The sequence below is a fragment of the Geotrypetes seraphini genome, chromosome 18, assembly GCF_902459505.1.
Source record: "Geotrypetes seraphini chromosome 18, aGeoSer1.1, whole genome shotgun sequence".
NCBI classification, from domain to species: domain Eukaryota; kingdom Metazoa; phylum Chordata; class Amphibia; order Gymnophiona; family Dermophiidae; genus Geotrypetes; species Geotrypetes seraphini.
Genome location: NC_047101.1, coordinates 8654972 through 8673889, shown reverse-complemented (window position 1 = coordinate 8673889; position 18918 = coordinate 8654972). Strand labels below are relative to the sequence as shown.

The 18918-nt window shown below is 43.9% G+C and overlaps 1 protein-coding gene across 2 annotated transcripts in view; it reads right to left on the bottom strand.

Annotated features, from left to right (window-relative positions):
* Window positions 1-7846, bottom strand: part of LOC117351909 (solute carrier family 22 member 5-like) — a 36381-nt gene extending 28535 nt beyond the window's left edge. The window contains exons 1-3 of one of the 2 annotated variants that reach the window (XM_033927779.1): window positions 7163-7846; window positions 3512-3615; window positions 1754-1908 (exon numbers count right to left, since the gene is read on the bottom strand). In XM_033927779.1, coding sequence (XP_033783670.1) covers window positions 1754-1908; window positions 3512-3615; window positions 7163-7555 — 652 coding nt within the window. In that variant the 5' untranslated portion in view covers window positions 7556-7846. The remainder of the gene's footprint in view (window positions 1-1753; window positions 1909-3511; window positions 3616-7162) is intronic. The other variant, XM_033927778.1, reaches the window with a different exon arrangement.
* Window positions 7847-18918: the final 11072 nt, after the last annotated feature.

Below are 18918 nucleotides of genomic sequence, written 5' to 3'. Positions count from 1 at the left end.
CAAAGGAATTAAGCTGTGAGTGAAAAAGTGACTTTATGCAAAGTTTCCGAGACAACACCCTTTTCAAAAAGTTGAATTTGAATATCAGTTCCCTGAAGCAGTAATCGAAAAGTGGCACGTCGGAACCAGAGATATTTATAAGCTAAGTCTCTCAAATTTGAAATATATTCTTAAGCTTTTAAAGTATAAGCATAAGCTTAAGTAATAATTATTAGCAACAAGTCCTGACCCATATTGAACACTGCAATAATTGGGTGGTGAGATGGTGGTAACTGCCTTCATGTCTCTGAGCATTGTTCAATTAGGAGTGGATAAGAATTATATACAGGTCATTTCGTAAGACTTTACAGAGTGATTTCTTTCAAAACTGCATCAATTATTTGTAATCATTCAACATATAAGTATTGTTGAGTTTATTGGCCCTAGAGTATTTTTTGCACAAATTTAAGCATGGCTCTAGAACACCATTTTGAGTGTTGAGGCTGAAGAAATAGCCTTCTTAATCCAATGAGCAAAATAGCTGCCTTAGAATTTGCTAAACCTTTTTTATTTTAAGTATCTCCAACCACAAAAAGCCTAATCTGACCTTTTGCAATGTCTAAGAAATGCAACAAAAAAAACAAAACAAAACCCCACCAACCCCACATGTAACATACATCAAGAAACCTTGAGATTTTAAACTCATCACCACACTCATCTCTTCTAACAAGTCTAGAGTGCTTTTACAGCAAACCATACCAACTACATGTGCCCCAGTGACCTTCACAGTATGGAAAGCATTTCACCTGCTCTGAAGTGACTGCATTGCAACTGGTCTAAAACTGCCTATCTTCACAGCACAACAGGCCCTCACTGACAAGTCAAACAGCTCCCAGTTATGGCTGATAGCAAGCCTCACTTCCACATAATGTCAGCTACTTCCAGCACAGATTCCCCTTACAATGACAACATTATTACCTTGCTACATTAAAAAAAAAAAAAGGTAGGATAAATTTCAAAGCATCTTTCCTTTTTTTAAATATATTTTTGAAATTCCTTAAAATGGGGGAAGGGGGTAGAGTGGAGATAGAAAAGAATTCACCACGCTGTGCAAAAAACCTCAGAGAGAAAGGGCGAACAGTTTAGAATCCTCTGGCTGTTCCTCTTGCTGTAGCTCCGCAACTGGACCCTGAAATCTATTCCTACCCCCCTAACTCAGTAGTTTTCCAACTGGTGCAGGAACAGTGTGTTTGTCAGTCAGTATGTGTCTGAAAGGTGTCCTATGTAGTGCAGAGCCTCATTTGATTGGCTCCTCTTCGGACTAACCTAGTAGATACCATTCACACCTGTAATGTGCCAGTGAAATAAATCAACAAAGCCAGAGATGCCATATCAATGCAAAGCAATATTCAAATCCCATGTGAAAACAGTACTCATCAGATGCACTGAGATTTCTGTCTCACAATATACAGGGACTTTAAATATGTTTATTTTTTTTTTCTTTATTAGAAAGTTACAAATATTTTAAAGAATATGTAAAAATGCAGAGAAATAGCATACTGTTTGTTTGTTTTTTAAATACAAAAAGGATAGCTATCACAGAAGCTATACTAGGAACTTCTCTATCTCTGGAATTTAAATCTCAGTAAAATTTTTGTTAATGTATTTTGCTTGAAAAAAAATGCCATTTTTTACTGACAGACACCCCCACCCCTTCCACCAGCACAAAAATCCTTGTTACCACAAGTCTCAGGACAACAGAAATGAACCTTACCAAGTATGAAAGCTGCCACATAGTTAGAGATATGTCCCAAGCCCACTATGAGGAAGAAGAAAGAAAAAGTTTCCCAGCTTGGGGAAAAGATCTGGATGAAGCTGAAGCCAGTTTGTACTGCCATGGTCACAAAAAGAACCTTCTTCCGGCCAAACCTGCCATGAACAGATGGAAAACAGGTACAAAAGAAATAGCCATATGAGTGAACAAGACAAGAAATGTTAACATCACTGTGCAAACTGTGAGAGAACAGCAAAGACGAAATGTCTGGGAACCAATGAAGAAGATCCCGATTAAGATCCAGATACATATTCCTTTTTGATCACTATCCAAAAACATGAGGGTCTGCTTTACGAAGGTTTTCCCACTTTCTATGCCAATGAGGAAAAATACTTAGGGGCCCTTTAACTAAAGTGTTGTTAATGTGTGAAATCAGTGAAAATAACTGTTCCGCCACTTATTTCTGTCAGATGGGATGATCAGTGACACTCAGAAAAGCACACAGACAATATAAAAGCATAAACAATAACCCTTTAATATACTTATATATATAGATGAATATAAAAATAGAATAACTTCACCGTGATCCTGGGCAACACCATCCTTCACAATCGGGAATCCCTGCAATTGATAGGTGGGTGGACACGGGACTGTCCCTTGGTTGCAACAAAATGGATTCTAATGTTAGGGGCAGAGTCCCGTTCTTATATAGGGTGAAAACTGCTGAGTTCATAGTTCTGCAGTAACCAGCTTCCTTCACTATGACCCAGGCATGCAACACCCAGGTCACTGAGGTCAGGATAGCAGATAAGCAGACTTGAGGAGACATATCACGTAGTATGCTGAGTTTCAGTTACCCCCTTGCCATAGGCATAACAATAACTTTGCACATGAACACAGTAACTTATTGCACTGGCATTAACAGCAAATGCTAATTCGTATGTTAACTGGATGAGCACATTATAGGAGAGAATGAATGTGAATTGCACATTCTGGCAAATTCTATGTAGTCTGCCTAAAGTCAGGAACCTATATCAGTGTGCCCAGCCAATGTAGGTGCCTAACTTAATTGGCTAATAGGCTTAATCAGTGCCGGTTGGCACTTAACCATTCATAATTGCCTTTACTTGGACTTAATTGAAAGTTAGGCACCCAACTCAAAAAATATAATTCTATAAAAAGTAGGCACCTAGTCCAAAGCACTTACCCAAAAGTGGGCATGTCTACGGATCGAGTTAGGCGCCTAACTTAGGCTCAAGTATTTAGGTGAAGAAATAACCCTGGCATAAATACTTAGGACACCCAACATCGCCAAACATGATTCTATATAGTGTTCCTAATTTTTATAGAATTGCGCTTAGTGCCGTACTAGTTGGCGCTGATTTTTTAGGTGACCTATTGGGCCCTGTGTTAGCATGATAAAGAACATTTTCTTGCAGTAAATGAAGGGGACATGCTGGGGACAGTCTGAACAGTTACCATCCAGACTCTGCATTTGCAACACTTTAGCAGCAAAACAACACATGGCAACTGCATAAAATTTACCATGCTTTAGAAAAAGGGCTCCTCAGTAAACCAAAGCTCCTCGTCTGCAATCACAAATTTATGGCAGCTTCCATTTGATTTTAGTAACTGAATTAGAAGAACTGTTTTGAAACACCATACACCCATTGATTGGTAAAATGCCTCACTTATCATACCCTAAAATGGAATACCATATTATGGTGTTACTTAAACAGTACTTTGCACATACTTTACCTGTCTGACAGCTGTCCCGAAACAAAGGATCCGATAAGTACACCCACAAAATAGATAGAGGTAGTTAATGGTGCTTTCCAGTTATTGTCACATACGAGATTCCACTGCCAAAACAACACAAATACAAATTTAACATTCAAACCTAATGTTTTGAAAGAGTAGAGCTACCAAATAATTTCTGAAAGATGATTTTGGTTAAGTCCTGTTTAAGCAAATATCAACTGAGTATCCCCGCCCCAGACCCCACCGCCATAATAATACCAATAATACTAATTATAATGCAATTTCTTCCATTCATTTTTCATATACAGACAATATAATCTTATTAATACATAATGGTAACAAAAACATTTAAAAAAAACACAAAGCACACTGTAAGCAGAGAAAGTGTTAATTATCATTTACATTTGGAGTTTTTTCAAAGAGGTCAAGGCAGATGACTTTAAAATATGCAATGTCACCTCAGTAACAACTATGGAAAAACAGACAAATACAATGGTACCTCGGAATCCGAACGCCCCAGAACTCGAATGTTTTGGAATGCGAACTTTTTTTTTGTAGTAAATTTTGTCTTGGAATCTGAACTCTGCTTTGGAATCTGAATGCCCTGCACATTGTGGCCCTGATTCTGCAAAGTGCTCCCGATTGTAGGCAGCTGTAGGTGTCCAACAGCTGTCTAATAAGCCAATCGGGAGGCACTTTTTCTTAAAAAAAAACCAACCAAAATAAACAACCCAGGCATAGCAGACACTACTACGGCCACCGGTCTCTCCCCCCCCCCCCCCCCGACGATCGCGGCAGGAGGGTGTCTAATTCCTCCTGCCGGACCCCCCAACAACCCCCTAAGATCGCCAGCAGGAGGGTACCCAACCCCTCCTGCTGGACCCCCCAATGGCCGCCCTAAGATAGCTAGCAGGAGGGTACTCAACCCCTCCTGCCGGACCCCCCCCCCAACAGAACCCTCCACCCCAGAACATCCCCTTGGGCTTACCTCGCAGTTGGCCAGACGGTTCCTCGCACCATCCGGCCAGCAGGTCCGCCTCCATCCAAATGAGGCGGGCCCACCTCTCCACTGCCCAACCCACAGGATCCTAGGGCCTGATTGGCCCAAGCGCCTATGTCCCAGGAGGGAGTTGTGTACAGCTATAATTCTCTATATATTACAATAGGGGCCCAATGTGCTTGTTTGCCTAGGGTCAACTAAATAGTCGGTTCCACTCCAGATCTGGAAGTAAAGATATGACTGATCAAACCAAAAACATTTTGCAAGCACTGAAATGAAGCCATTTTACTAAGCAATATTTATGTTTTTAATAGGTAATAACGGGGCATTTAAATTACTGCAGTACTGACTGGGTAAATGCCACATCAGGATATACTAGGCAACTGGTTCATACCAAAAGAAACTAAATATTGAATTCAGGTCCACAATGGACCTTCTGAATGATATTTTTCATGGATTTCTCTATCAAACAAGTAATTGGATTTTCTAAAGGTGACACACAAGTCACAGGGGTCTTGAGAAGTATCGGTCTAATAAACAAATAATAAACTGGTTTTATTTTTGTTTGGTTATGATGATAAAATTCACATATTTGCTTAAATGTACCCTAGTAATTATTTAATTATCTATGGAATGTTACAGTAACAGACATATTTCCACAACCTCTATGTCACAAAGGGATGATGATACGAGAGTAGATGATAAAATACAAGTATGATGAAAAACATCACAAAACAAAAACAATCATCGGTTCTTTTTTTGATATGTGTAATCTAGAAATCTTTTTTTTTTTATTATTATTTATTTATGAATTTTCAATATAATAATCAAGTATAAACTTGTACAGAAAAGCAAAATTGAAGAAGCAAAAAATACAACATAATACAAAACAAGAAATAATTGTATCTTAAATCTCACTCAAGTCCTCTATTTAGGATCCAAGATTCAAAATAAACGGAATTTAAGTAATCAATTAAAGAAGAAAAACAGTTATAGTAATACTGTGCTAACAGTCGTCTATCTTTCTTATCTATCCTGGGCTGGCTCTTTCTCCAATCTTGACAGTGATAGGAATGTTGTCAGTTGAGATGGTTCAAAGAAAACAAATTTATGCAATTTATAATGGACTATACATTTACAAGGATAACGAAGAAAAAAAAGTAGCTCCCAGGGCTGATATGTGTAATCTAGAAATCTTATCATTAAAAGACAAGACAGGCATGGAAAGAACACCTAGGCCCTGAGGCTCAAAAGCTTGCCATGCAAGTAAGAATGGTTGTAGCCAGTCTTACTTGCAAGTTAGCTCAGCCTCCAATGCACAAAAGGGTTCTTGGGAGCTTTTACCAATTGCTGTAGCAGCCACCGAGAATCCTATGTAAGGAGTTCATTAGTATTAAAATGAGCATGCTGTGTAATGTTATGCATTAATGTAATGCACTGCTGTGCAATGTAATGCATTAAAATGAGCATGCAGTGTAATGCACAGCAACCAACGCTCATCTCTTACCATGCAAACCTTTCCAGAAGGTCAGGAGCTATTAGTGATTTCACTGGTAGGAGCAGTTTGCTTGAATTTTTAGTCTGATGTGCATGTATTGTGTGCATGTGTGTCCATGCCTAACAGCTGCATCTAAACCTGACAAGTAAGTAAAAAAAAGTTAGTTCCAAACTTGGCGCTGCAAACGAAGTTTCAACTGTGGATGGAAGAGGTTTATTGTCCTTGATGTTTACCAGAGCTCCGAACTGTACAGGTCCTGCAGGCAAGAGCTGTGCCTAATGCCCAGCTCTTGTGTGCTGGCGCCAAGCCCAATTCCTCCTCTTTCCCTGTGGGACTCAGCACAAATGTGCATATAAGTTGCAAGCTATATGTGCTGAGCATCGCAGGACACTACACCACCAGTACCAGACTGCAAGTAGCACAGTTCCAAAGGCTGTATCTGATAGCTAGAGGTATTTTGATGATGATGCCTGCCTTTTTAGCACAGGAGACAATAGCCACCATTATTGGATAAATTCTGCGCTATCTGCTTAGCGCAATTTAATGAAAGGGCCCCTATGTTCGATATACATATACTTCTCCTTCCATATTCGCAGTTTCAATTATTCACAGTTTTTAGCTTGCTGGCTCCTCCCCTCAAATTACATCAGTTTGCATAGAGAAATCGCCGATTCCAAGCGTTTACAGGGAAAACTGCCGATTCCCAGCACTTTGTTCACCGTGTTTTGCCTCTCGTTCAGAAACAGGCCAGGTCTCCCACCATGTTATTTGCGGTTTCACCATATTCACAAAGGGTTTTAATAGAAAACAGCAAACAACATATAAAATAGTTATTTGCGGGTTTTCAGTATTTGTGGTTCTGTTAATCCCCTATCCCAGCGAATACAGAAGGAGAAGTGTATTGCAATTCCTCTGTGTATGTGTAGTTTTTTCTTTTAGTTTTGGGCTGCGGGATACAAGTGCATCGTTATGTCATCTGTATTGCCTCAGACCTTTTTAGCCACAGCACAGCAATCATTTCAGCTGCATGCAAAGCTATATGACTTTTTTTTTTTTTTTTTTTAATGCAGTAAAGGATGTGTGCTTTTCCAGGAGCATCTCGGTCCCTCTGTCAACATACCACGATCACCTGCTACCCCCAGCCCCCTACCTCCGTCACAATGGTCGAGCGGTAGACGTCCCGGCTGTAGATCCAGCCGTCCAGGCACTTCTCGGTCTCGAGCTCGGACACGTTGACGTCCAGCCCCGGCAGCAGCCCCCGGGCGGAGAAGTCGCGCAGGCGGTCGAGCCGGTAACGCCAGCACATGCTGTCCACCTCCCGCCCGTCCACCAGCTTCTTGGGGATGCTGACGTTCCTCCACGCCTCGCTCAGGTTGGCGCCGGCCGGCACCAGGCAGCGGTGCTCGGGGGCCGCCGCCAGGAACACCACCGACATGCCGTTGAAGCCGTTCGGGATGATGCTGGCGCTGAGCAGGAAGAAGATGAGCTGCTGGAAGGGCCCCCACTGGCCCAGGAAGCCCGTCACCTCGTCGTAGTCCCGCATGGCTCGAGCGGCGGATCCGTCTTTTACCTGGCTCCGGATTCGGGAAGGGGAGGGGTCGGGCTAAGGCGACACCGGGCTTCGGCCCGGCAGGCGAACGACGGACGCACCTTTGCGCTGCCGGGCGGCGGAGGTGACCGCTCCGGCCGAGGGGGAGGGGTGGGGAGGAGGGCGCGCCTCAGAGACCGCCGGCAAACCAACCGACCTCCCGCCGTCCTTCCGCCCGCCCCTCGCGCATGCGCCACGGCCCGTGCCCGCCCCTCGCGCATGCGCCAAGGGCCGGCACGGGCTCGCCTCGCGGCCCGCGCAGACGTTTTGAAGGGAGCACGTGCGGCGCTTGAGGCGGGAAAAGAAGAGTCAGGTCGTTGTGATTTGGTGTTAACAGAAACATGCACTCGTTGGACCCCCCCCTCCTGTGGTCAACGGTGGATTCTCGGTTTTCCAGCCTTTGGAAAACGCCCCTTGCACTAAAGGATGTTAGGTCCTGGTACCATAAGCATTTGTTTGCACCAAAACAGGATCCCCCCCTCTTTTTATAGTTCCCAGTGGCGGAATAAGGGGGGGCAGTCCACCCTGGGCGCCATGTTGGTGGCAGCACTGGCACCCCTCCTCCTCTCTGCCCCCCAGGGCAGTACTACCAGTCCTGCATTCAGGGGCCCGGAGCTGACAGGGGGCCCGGGCTCCCCCAGGGTCCTAGGCAGTGTTCCCTCTAAGTCGGGAGGAGGTGAGAGGAAGCGGCGGCGGCCTGTATTTTAAAGTTAAAAGATGCAGCGGCGGCTCCTCTCAAGATCCCCGACTGCATCGGACTTCCGACGCAGGTGGGGATTCGTGAGAGGAGCCGCTGCCACGTCTTCAGTGTCCTACCAAGGGGGGGCGGTCCGCCTCGACTATGCACCCGCCCTAAGGCTACAGTCGGAGAGGAAGTTCGGGCCAGCCAATCGCTGCCTGGCTGGGCGGAACTTCCTCTCCGAAGGCAGAATTGACGTCGGGGGATTGCTGGTTGGCCCGGTGGGACGCAGAGAGAGCTTGGGGCAGCCGCGGCGGTGGCTTTGGGGCCTGTTTCCCCCGATGGTGGCAGCAGTGGCTTTGTGGAGGGTAGGGAGAAAGAAAGGGGGCAGGCAGGGAGACAGAAGGGAAACAGAAAAAAAGAAAGGGGGCATCAAGAGGAAAAAAAAAAGAAAGAAAGGGCAAGGAGGAAGAAAAAGTTAGGGGAGGGAATGAGGTCTGGAGGAGAGGAAGCATACAGGCTGAAAGAAGGGAAGAAAGATTGGATGCACAGTCAGAAGAAGAAAGTGCAACCAGCGACTCATGAAATCACCAGACAAGGTAGGAAAAATGATTTTATTTTAAATTTAGTGATCAAAATGTGTCTGAATTTATATATGCTGTCTATATTTTGCACTATGGCCCCCTTTTAATAAATCGCAATAGTGTTTTTTAGCGCAGGGAGCCTATGAGCGTCGAGAGCAGCACTGGGCATTTAGCGTAGTTCCCTGCGCTAAAAACTGCTATTGTGGTTTAATAAAAAGGAAGGGGGGTATATATTTGTCTATTTTTGTATGGTTGTTATTGAGGTGACAATGCATAGAGTCATCTACCTTGACCTCTTTGAAAAAAACCCAGAATAGGAATGATAATTAACATTTTCTCAGCGTATAGTGTGCTTTGTGTTTTTTAATTTTATTTTTGGTAGATCATTTTGACTTGGTCATTTTAAAGTAGCTCGCAAGCCCAAAACGTTTGGGCACCCCTGAGCTAGAACGTGGAAGCTGTGTATTTCTATTTACAAAACTTGATGCAGTAAAAAAATTGATCCACTTGTACCCGTTCTATACCACTCAGGATTGTGTAGACTTCAATCATATCTCCCTTCTGTCTCTTTTACAAGCTGAAGAGCCTAACCTCTTTAGTCTTTCCCAGAACCTTGCCATTATGGGCATCGTCCCACTCATTTAATATTTTTACATGCATGTAACTTTTAATTAATTAGGTACTAATTGGCACTAATTACCAATATCAAACTATAATTGGAATTAATTGTCAATTAATTTGCATTTACTTGCATTCACTCCCTCAAAGGGCTGAGAATCCTGCCAGTACCCTGTGGTCATGCCTCATATATATAGCAAATATCAGAAATGTTTTTTCTTTGTGAATTAAAATTATGGTTCTTCACTCTGGTGTAATAAAATAATGCAATAACATTTTAATGCAAGTGAAAAACAAATATATTATCCTTATCGATTTGAGTTTGAAAAATATATTAATTACAAGCTTAAAACTCCAAAAAAGAAACTCAAATACCAGAAAAATGGTATAAAGGAAAACGAAAATATATTAGTAATGACTCCAGTCTTGAGTACCTGAATGTAAATCACTTAGACAACCTCCATTAATAGGCGGTATATAAATGACTAATAATAAATAAAATAAAAATCAATTACTACTAACGCTACTGCTTCAGGAAGGGGAGGGAGGGAGGGCGGGTCAGGACCGCTTCTGCTTCGGGGCTGAAAGGAGAGAGGGGATGGACGGGTCAGAACCACTGCTGTTGCTTAGTGTGAAGGAGGGAGGGGGGTTGGCTGGTCAGGACCAGTGTTGCTTCTGCTTCAGGAGTTTGAAAATTAGGGCTCATGGCCTCACAGTCTTGGATTGTAACCGATGCCCTTTGCTTCAGATTACAGAGGATCATGGGATCAGTGTATATAGTTAATCTTAAATCTGCAAATGACGCTTGTTTACCACTTTGTCACAAACAATAACCTATTCCTAGAGCAGGGGTTTATTATTAACGTGTTTTTCTTCAATACTTAGGACCTGTCAGTTTGTAATACAAGAGTTTATAGATTTTGTTTTTGGAATGTGGGTAGAAAGGTTGTTTTGTGTAATGGCAGACTGATTAGCTAACTGAAAGGCCCTTTAACTAAACCCTGTTAAATGCTAAAGTGTGCTCAATGTGGGAAAAAGACTTAACATAACATAAGAATTTGTCGCTGCTGGGTCAGACCAGTGATCCATCGTGCCCAGCAGTCCGCTCACGCGGCGGCCCTCTGGTCAAAGACCAGCGCTCTAACTGAGACTAGCTCTACCTGCGTACGTTCCAGTTCAGCAGGAACTTGTCTAACTTTGTCTTGAATCTCTGGAGGGGGGACAGACTCTGGAAGAGCGTTCCAGTTTTCTACCACTCTCGGGGTGAAGAAGAACTTCCTTACGTTTCTACGGAATCTATCCCCTTTCAATTTTAGAGAGTGTCCTCTCGTTCTCCCTACCTTGGAGAGGGTGAACAACCTGTCCTTATCTACTAAGTCTATTCCCTTCAGTACCTTGAATGTTTTGATCATGTCCCCTCTCAATCTCCTCTGTTCAAGGGAGAAGAGGCCCAGTTTCTCTAATCTTTCGCTGTACAGCAACTTACTCCCAAATTCTGTGTATGGCACCTAAGGCATGCATAGCCAATGTGCGCGCACAACTTAATTGGTTAATTGGCACTGATAATTGGCAATGAGGGCCTTGGGCATCCCTCCTGCTTCCAACTTCTGTGAAAGATACCTGCACTCAAAAACAAGCACATCCATCCCATTGATTAGCAATTCTATTCTATCTACTTTGGTTTCATTGTTGTTACAATTACCCAGAACTTGAAACAGATAACTCTCAAATTTTAAATTTTTTTTATTGGTTTTGCAATTTTATAGTTTCAAATACAATATGCCACGAAAAATATTTGCTCTGTTTAGTGTGCCGGAGCTAAAAATATTTGAGAGACACTATTAGATCACGGGCATGTCGGAGAGAGAAGCTATCGCATTCAAGCACAGTTTGCTTTTGTCTGGAGGAAGACAAGGCCACCCGGAACAGACCTCCCAAGCATTATAGCTATGAAGTAAAAAAGAATTGTCCTTGCGTCACACAGCCGAACTTCTGAGCCAATTTTCAGGTCGACTTAGCAGATCTGATGCACACAGTAGAAAAATAGGTGGAATTGTTTTATTTCTATTATGATCTTTGACCAACTTAGAATTGATTCTCATATCTTTATGACGTACTTAAATGGAAAAAGACTAGGATTAGGTAAACATCCATATTGTCGTGACTCTTGCTCTACAAGGCCTGATGTTTCCACATGTACTCTCTTACAAGTCGATTGGAGCAAAGAGTTCCCCTCAGCTGATTAGATTCCAGCAGGGAATCAAAATGCTGGTAGAAAAAAAACACCCATCAATAAATGATATTCACAGTGTGTTTGCCCCATAGCTTGTGTGTGAATAAAGTCATTGCCTTAGGGTCTCCTTTTACTAAGGTGCACTAGCGTTTTTAGTGCACCGCAGGATTTTAGCGTGCGCTAAACCCGACCTATGCGTCTAGAACTAACGCCGGCTCAATGCGTGTGCGACAATTTAGCGTTCATTATTCTGCACGTTAATAATAATAATAACTTTATTTTTGTATACCGCCATACCCAGAAGAGTTCTAGGCGGTTCACATTAGTTAGACAGAGTTACAAGTGGTTACATACCAAGTTGATCATAGAGTTGCGAACAGCAAAGAGAAAGTACGGGGGGAGAGGAGGGAGACGGGAGGGGGGAGGGAGTTCATTAAGGGAGGGGAGGAGAATTGAAGAAGGGGCATTAAGGGTCCTGGTCTCGGAATAGGTGAGTTTTGAGTAATTTTCTAAAGTCGAGGTAGTTGTGGGCCTTGAGGACCATTTGGGCTAGCCAAGGGTTTAGTTTGGCGGCTTGGAAGGCAAAGGTTTTGTCGAGGGATTTTTTTGAGTGGCATAGTTTTAGGGAGGGGAAGGCGAAGAGTTGAATTCTACGGGCCCTAATGCATCTTTGTAAAAGGAACCCTTAGTTTGAAGCACTTCTGCTCCATAACAATAGATCAGTAGTCTCCAACGCATGGTCCCTGGGCCGCGTGAGGCCCTTGAATTCTTCCATTGTGGCCCTCAAAACAGCTGAAATGCTCGTCAAATCCTGTAAATATGTTAATTTCAATCTCGCGCGTTTGACATAGTTACTGCAAACAATCTCTCAAGTGTGTTACTCAGGTGTCTCATTTATGAAATTGGCTATATTTATGTATTCCATTTATAGTCTACCTATATCCTAAGTGGATTCCAAAATGCAGTCCATACACAATCTAAAAACACATACGTCAACAAATAATGTGGCAGTGCAGACTGCACATATAACACTTTGCATAATTTTACTGTCAGTTGTCATGGTAAACTCACCCCATGTTACAAAGCCTCAGATTCCCCGATAGAAACATGATGGCAGATAAAGGCCAAATGGCCCATCCAGTTGGCCCATCCGCAGTAACCATTATCTCCTCCTCTCTCTAAGAGATCCCATGTTCCTATCCCAGGCTTTCTTGAATTCAGACACAGTCTCTGTCTCCACCACCTCTTCCAGGAAACTGTACCATGAAAAAAGTATTTCCTTAGATTACTCCTGAGACTCACCTCTTAACTTCATCCTATGTCCTCTCATTCCAGAGCTTCCTTTCAAATGAAAGAGACTCACCTCTTGTGAATTTATGCCATATAAGGACTTAAATGTCTCTATCATATCTCCCTCCTTTCCTCCAAAGCATACAGATTGAGATCTTTAAGTCTGTCCCCATATGCCTTATGATGAAGACCACGTACCATTTTAGTAGCCTTCCTCTGGACTGACTCCATCCTGAAAGTCTCAATCCGTTCTTTTTTCTGGAGCCATATGGTAACTCTAGGTGAAAGTGGACACTCTTCAAAATGTACCTGTGGAAATCCCTTTGAAAATGTTGAAACCCCCCAACCCCCCCCCCCCCCCCAATCTGCATATATTTCATTTTTGTGTAAATATTCATTAATGACTAAAACAGTCTTGTTCTAGCAGAGGGTTGTTGGCGGATTTTTTTGTGCTGTTTTGCAGCCCACTACTTACAAAGAAGAAGATTTTAAAACTGGCCATGAGATGGCAGCAGAACACAGCAGATACTGCTTGTAACAAGGTACACTGGTGGAGCTGGAACATCAGACCCTGAAAACTAGCTAATAATGAGATTCAATGGGAACCAGTGTCGTGTGTTCCCCCCCCCCCCCCCCCCGGCAGAATAGGAAATATATGATATATGGAAATAAAGAGGAGTAAGTCAAAGATGCACACTCTTTCCACTTTTAACCAGCTTATAATGAAATTCTAACCTTAGGAGAAGAGGAAGTCATAAATATCAATGACATAAACTTGATGGACATGCTATGTTGCTGATGTTATGTTAATATCTTAGAAAGAAAAGTGATGAGAGCTGATGAAATGACAAAAAAGAATGCCAACAGTGTAGCTATCACATTACATTACATTAGAGATTTCTATTCTGCCATTACCTTGCGGTTCAAGGCGGATTACAAAAGAGTTAAAGATGGTGGGTTACAAAGGAAGATCTCTGGTTATTTCCAGTGAAAGTAAAGAGTAGATCAGGTAGTATCGGGGAGACAGGAAGAAGATGGGAAGAAGAAAGGTAATATTTGTTGAAGGAATAAAACCAAATATAAACACCTTAGTAGTTTGATCATGGACAGCGTTTAACAGAAAGGAAACGAACGACTGGGAATCAAAAATGATTTTTTTTAGACCAAAGGGAACATAAGAACATAAGTGTCGCCTCTGCTGAGTCAGACCATGGGTCCATCTTGCCCAGCAGTCCACACCCGCGGCGGCCCCCCAGGTCCACTAGTGCCGCGAGGTGTTACTTGCTCCTTTCTTGTTTTTGAATTCAATAAAATAACGTATATACTCGAATATAAATCTATCCAAATATAAAATGAGGTAACCATTATCCCCCCATAAAGAGGGGGAAAAGGTTGACTCGAATATAAACCGAACTCACAGCAGTCTTGTGAGGTTACTGGGGAGTGGAGGGGAGACCTAGTGCTTAGAGCTGCTGCCTCAACACCCTAAGGTTGTGAGCGTGATCCCAGCCTGCTCCTTGTGACTGAGCAAGTTACTTAACTCTCCACTGCCCCAGGTACCACAGATTGTGAGCCTGCCAGGGCAGATACGGAGAATACTTAAGAGAACCTGATTACTATTCAATGTATTGTAAACTACTTTGGGTGAATCTCTTCATGAAAAGGCAGTTAATAAATCCAAATAGATAAATAAACTTGTGTTAGCCATTTTGAATTGTGAGACTGCACAGGGCAGGAGCATAGGATCATTCTTGCGCCTGGCTCATCACTGGACTTAGGCGAGGCCTGGGAAGGGTTTGAGAAGGGGAGGATTCAAATATAAACAGATCCCCATTCTGGGGCCATTTTTTTGGCCTAAAAATCTAGGTATATACTTGAGAATATACAGTACATGTGTACTTACAGCATTATTATATTGCATCGTCGTTTGTGAGTAAACACACATCATTATTATACCTAGTGTTCCAAGAGTGTAGTGCACCGGGTATAGCTCCGGCCTCAGCACCCTGAGGTTGTGAGTTCAAACCCTCACTGCTCCTTGTGACCCTGGGCAAGTCACTTAATCCCCCCATTGCCCCAGTTACATTAGATAGATTGTAAGCCCCCAGGATAGACAGGGAAAATGCTTGAGTACCTGAATGAATAAATTCATGGAAACCATTCTGAGCTCCCTTGGAAGGACTGTATAGAAAATTGAATAAATATATAAAGAAGAGCTTCAGACGGGCACCTTCCCCAACCTTGACCTCCCTCTCCCACCATGTCTGCATTGCACCTCCCTGAAGCTGTGAAGTTTCAAGTTTCAAGTTTATTAGGTTTTTATATACCGCCTATCAAGGTTATCTAAGCGGTTTTTACAATCAGGTACTTGAAGCATTTTCCCTCTCTGTCCCGGTGGGCTCACAATCTGTCTAACGTACCTGGGGCTATGGAGGACTGAGTGACTTGCCCAGGGTCACAAGGAGCAGCGCGGGGTTTGAACCCACAACCCCAGGGTGCCGAGGCTGTAGCTCCAACCACAGCGCCACACACTCCTCCACACTGCCTCTGCAGCTTCTCCATCACAGCTGACTAGCCAGGAATTGATCCCGGGGCCTTTCTTAATTAAATTAATCATGGCACGCTTTGGGTTTACCATATTCAAAATATTGGATATTAAAAAAATAAATCCTGTGGCATTCAGGGTTTCACATTTTTTTTTTTTTACAAGTTTCAGCAACTATAAGAGAGATTTTGGAGTTAATGATCCTACATTAAGGAAAGCATTACAGCAAAATGCAGTTTGCACTTGTTTATTGCATTAAAGTTTGGAACAAGCTGCCCGAATCCCTACAGCGGGCTCCGTCTCCGTCACTGTTCAAGGCCCAGTTAAAAGCCCATCTCTTCGAGAGTGCTTTCGACTCCAAACTCCTCTCACCTTGAGTTCTGCATCCCCCAACCCTTTACGTCATGTCTGCCTGTCCAAGTTAGATTGTAAGCTCGTCCAAGAAGGGACCGTCTATAAACGTCAAAACGTTCAGCGCTGCTTACGCCTTTCGGCGCTATATACGTGATAAGTAGTAGTTGTAATTACCCAGTTTACAATTGGGTAAACTGAGGCACAGAAAGTTTACGCAGCAGTTGGAAACGCCCAAAGAGACCAGTCAGACTGGCTGATTCAGGCTTTGCATGGAGCGAGAGCCCTCTCATAATAACTGTGGCATCACTATTTAGCACCGTTTAACCATGCGTTCTGGTGTGGATTTTCAGACCTATGCGTTCATGCAAGAACTTAGTTACAAAGTTGTTCCTGCTATTCCTACATTCATAACTGACCGGCGCCGTTGTCGGCGGCAGCCTTAACGGCGGCTGCCTGCTCGTGTGTCAATCACGCAATGGTGCCGGTTAGAGAATTGTGTCTCCAGCATAGGTAAACGCTGGAAATGTAGGCCAGGGGTTACCAGGCCTACATTTCTGGCACATAACTGTGACGTGAATCACAGCTCCATAGGCGCTTTATGGTGCTTAACCTATCTCCGGCTTTAGCCACACCTACAGCAGTGTCAGGTGCCATAAAGCACTTACTGGGGTGCCATAAAGCACCTACTGGGGTGATTCTGGTGCCAATTTTTAGGCGCCTTGAAAAATCAGTGAAAAAATGATTTTTAAACAGCCTTTGTCACTGAGCTTGGCCACCTACAATCTGACGCCATTTAGAGACTCCGGACCGAAACGATTTTAAACTCGCCTTTTGATAGGCTCCCACATCGATGGTTTTCCTTATTGCCCACTGTGAAACTAGTCCCGAGACCCTAGCAAGGAGGGAATTTACCATTGCTGTACAGTACTGCCAGTGGTGTAGCCAGGGTGAGCGGCACCTGGGACGCTGGCGCCCCTCCCCCGCCACCCTCCCGCGCACGTGTGCCCCTCCCCCAAACCTTTTGAACTTTGGCACGAGCAGCCACCAATGTACTGCCCGCATCGGCTTCGACCCTCCCCTCTGGCGTCACTTCCTAGGTGCGGGTCCCGGAAGTGACGGCGGAGACAGCGCCGATGCTGAAGCGGGCAGCAAGTTGGCGGCTCTTCACACTGAAGTTTAAACGGTACGGGGGAAGAGAAGGGGCACTGGCAGTAGGGGGAGGAGTGGGGCAGAGTGGAAAGGGGGGGGGCCGGCACCCTGAGCAAGATGGTGCCTGGGGTAGACCACCTCCCTTATTACGCCACTGAATGCTGCATCCTATTGTGTTCATATATAAAACAAAACTTCACTGTACAGTCCTAACATGGAACAGGGAAGCACTTTGGCAGTGGTTTCCTAGTCCCGGGGTAATCCCTTGGATTCCTTTACAATTATGTAAGCATATTTTAGCATTTGCAGTAAGGATAAACTGGGACTTTCTTGAATCTAATTGTGTATCACCCATACCATTCCATTTCTTGTAATGCCTTGCTCAGTCCACATCTGGCACGTGATTTCAGTATCCAGGAACTGTTTCATACTACTTAATCCCTCTTCTCACGCCTTCTCACCAGCTGTTTCATCGACAGGAACCATTTTATGTCAACAAAGTCCAGAATGTAAGATGCTGTTTAGTTTTTGATCAAGTGATAAGGTTACTTTGCAAATCCAACTAAAGGTCAACAGGCAAGCTGAAGGGGAGACCACTTTTGTTCACTAGTTTGGGTAGGATTCCTGGCCGTGTCCTTTTCGAGGACATGCCCAGGAGTCCGGATGGCTTTTCAAAACCTGGCACTTTGTCTGGATTTTGAAAAGAGTCCTCGAGATTGCGTCGGGGCTGGCCAGAAGCTGTACACCGGTGCTTCCTCTGCTCGCCGGCTGCTGCTACAGTGGCAGGTGAGGGAGGGAGGGGTATTGTCAGGACTGGCTCTGCTGCTTTGGGTAAGGGAGGAAGGGAGTGGGGGAGAAGGGGGGAAGAGGAAGAGGGAGAGGGAGAGAAAGTGGGAAAGAAGGGGGCGGGAAAGAAAGTGACCAAGAAAGAAGGGAAGAAGATGCTGGACCTACAAGTGGGATTAGGGGGGATGATAGAGTGAGTTGGGGAGACACAACTATTTTTACATTAACTCTCAAATAACCAGAATCTGCAGTTATCCGGCATTCCCCGTGGATGCCAAATAACTGAGATTCTACTGTACTGCTCTTACTGTGGACAGGTAAACTGAACAGTGAGATGTGATGGCAAATCAAAAGATGATTAGTTAAATATGAGGCTTGAGACAAGTTTCGGCAACACCTGCATCATAGAGTCCATTAACCAAATATAGAGAAATACTTCAATTAAAAAACAGCCAAATAAACAGAATAGAGAATAAATCATTGGGAGATCACCCAAGGACATGCCCAGGAGTCCGGATGGCTTTTCAAAACCTGGCACTTTGTCTGGATTTTGAAAAGAGTCCTCGAGATTGCGTCGGGGCTGGCCAGAAGCTGTACACCGGTGCTTCCTCTGCTCGCCGGCTGCTGCTACAGTGGCAGGTGAGGGAGGGAGGGGTATTGTCAGGACTGGCTCTGCTGCTTTGGGTAAGGGAGGAAGGGAGTGGGGGAGAAGGGGGAAGAGGAAGAGGGAGAGGGAGAGAAAGTGGGAAAGAAGGGGGCGGGAAAGAAAGTGACCAAGAAAGAAGGGAAGAAGATGCTGGACCTACAAGTGGGATTAGGGGGATGATAGAGTGAGTTGGGGAGACACAACTATTTTTACATTAACTCTCAAATAACCAGAATCTGCAGTTATCCGGCATTCCCCGTGGATGCCAAATAACTGAGATTCTACTGTACTGCTCTTACTGTGGACAGGTAAACTGAACAGTGAGATGTGATGGCAAATCAAAAGATGATTAGTTAAATATGAGGCTTGAGACAAGTTTCGGCAACACCTGCATCATAGAGTCCATTAACCAAATATAGAGAAATACTTCAATT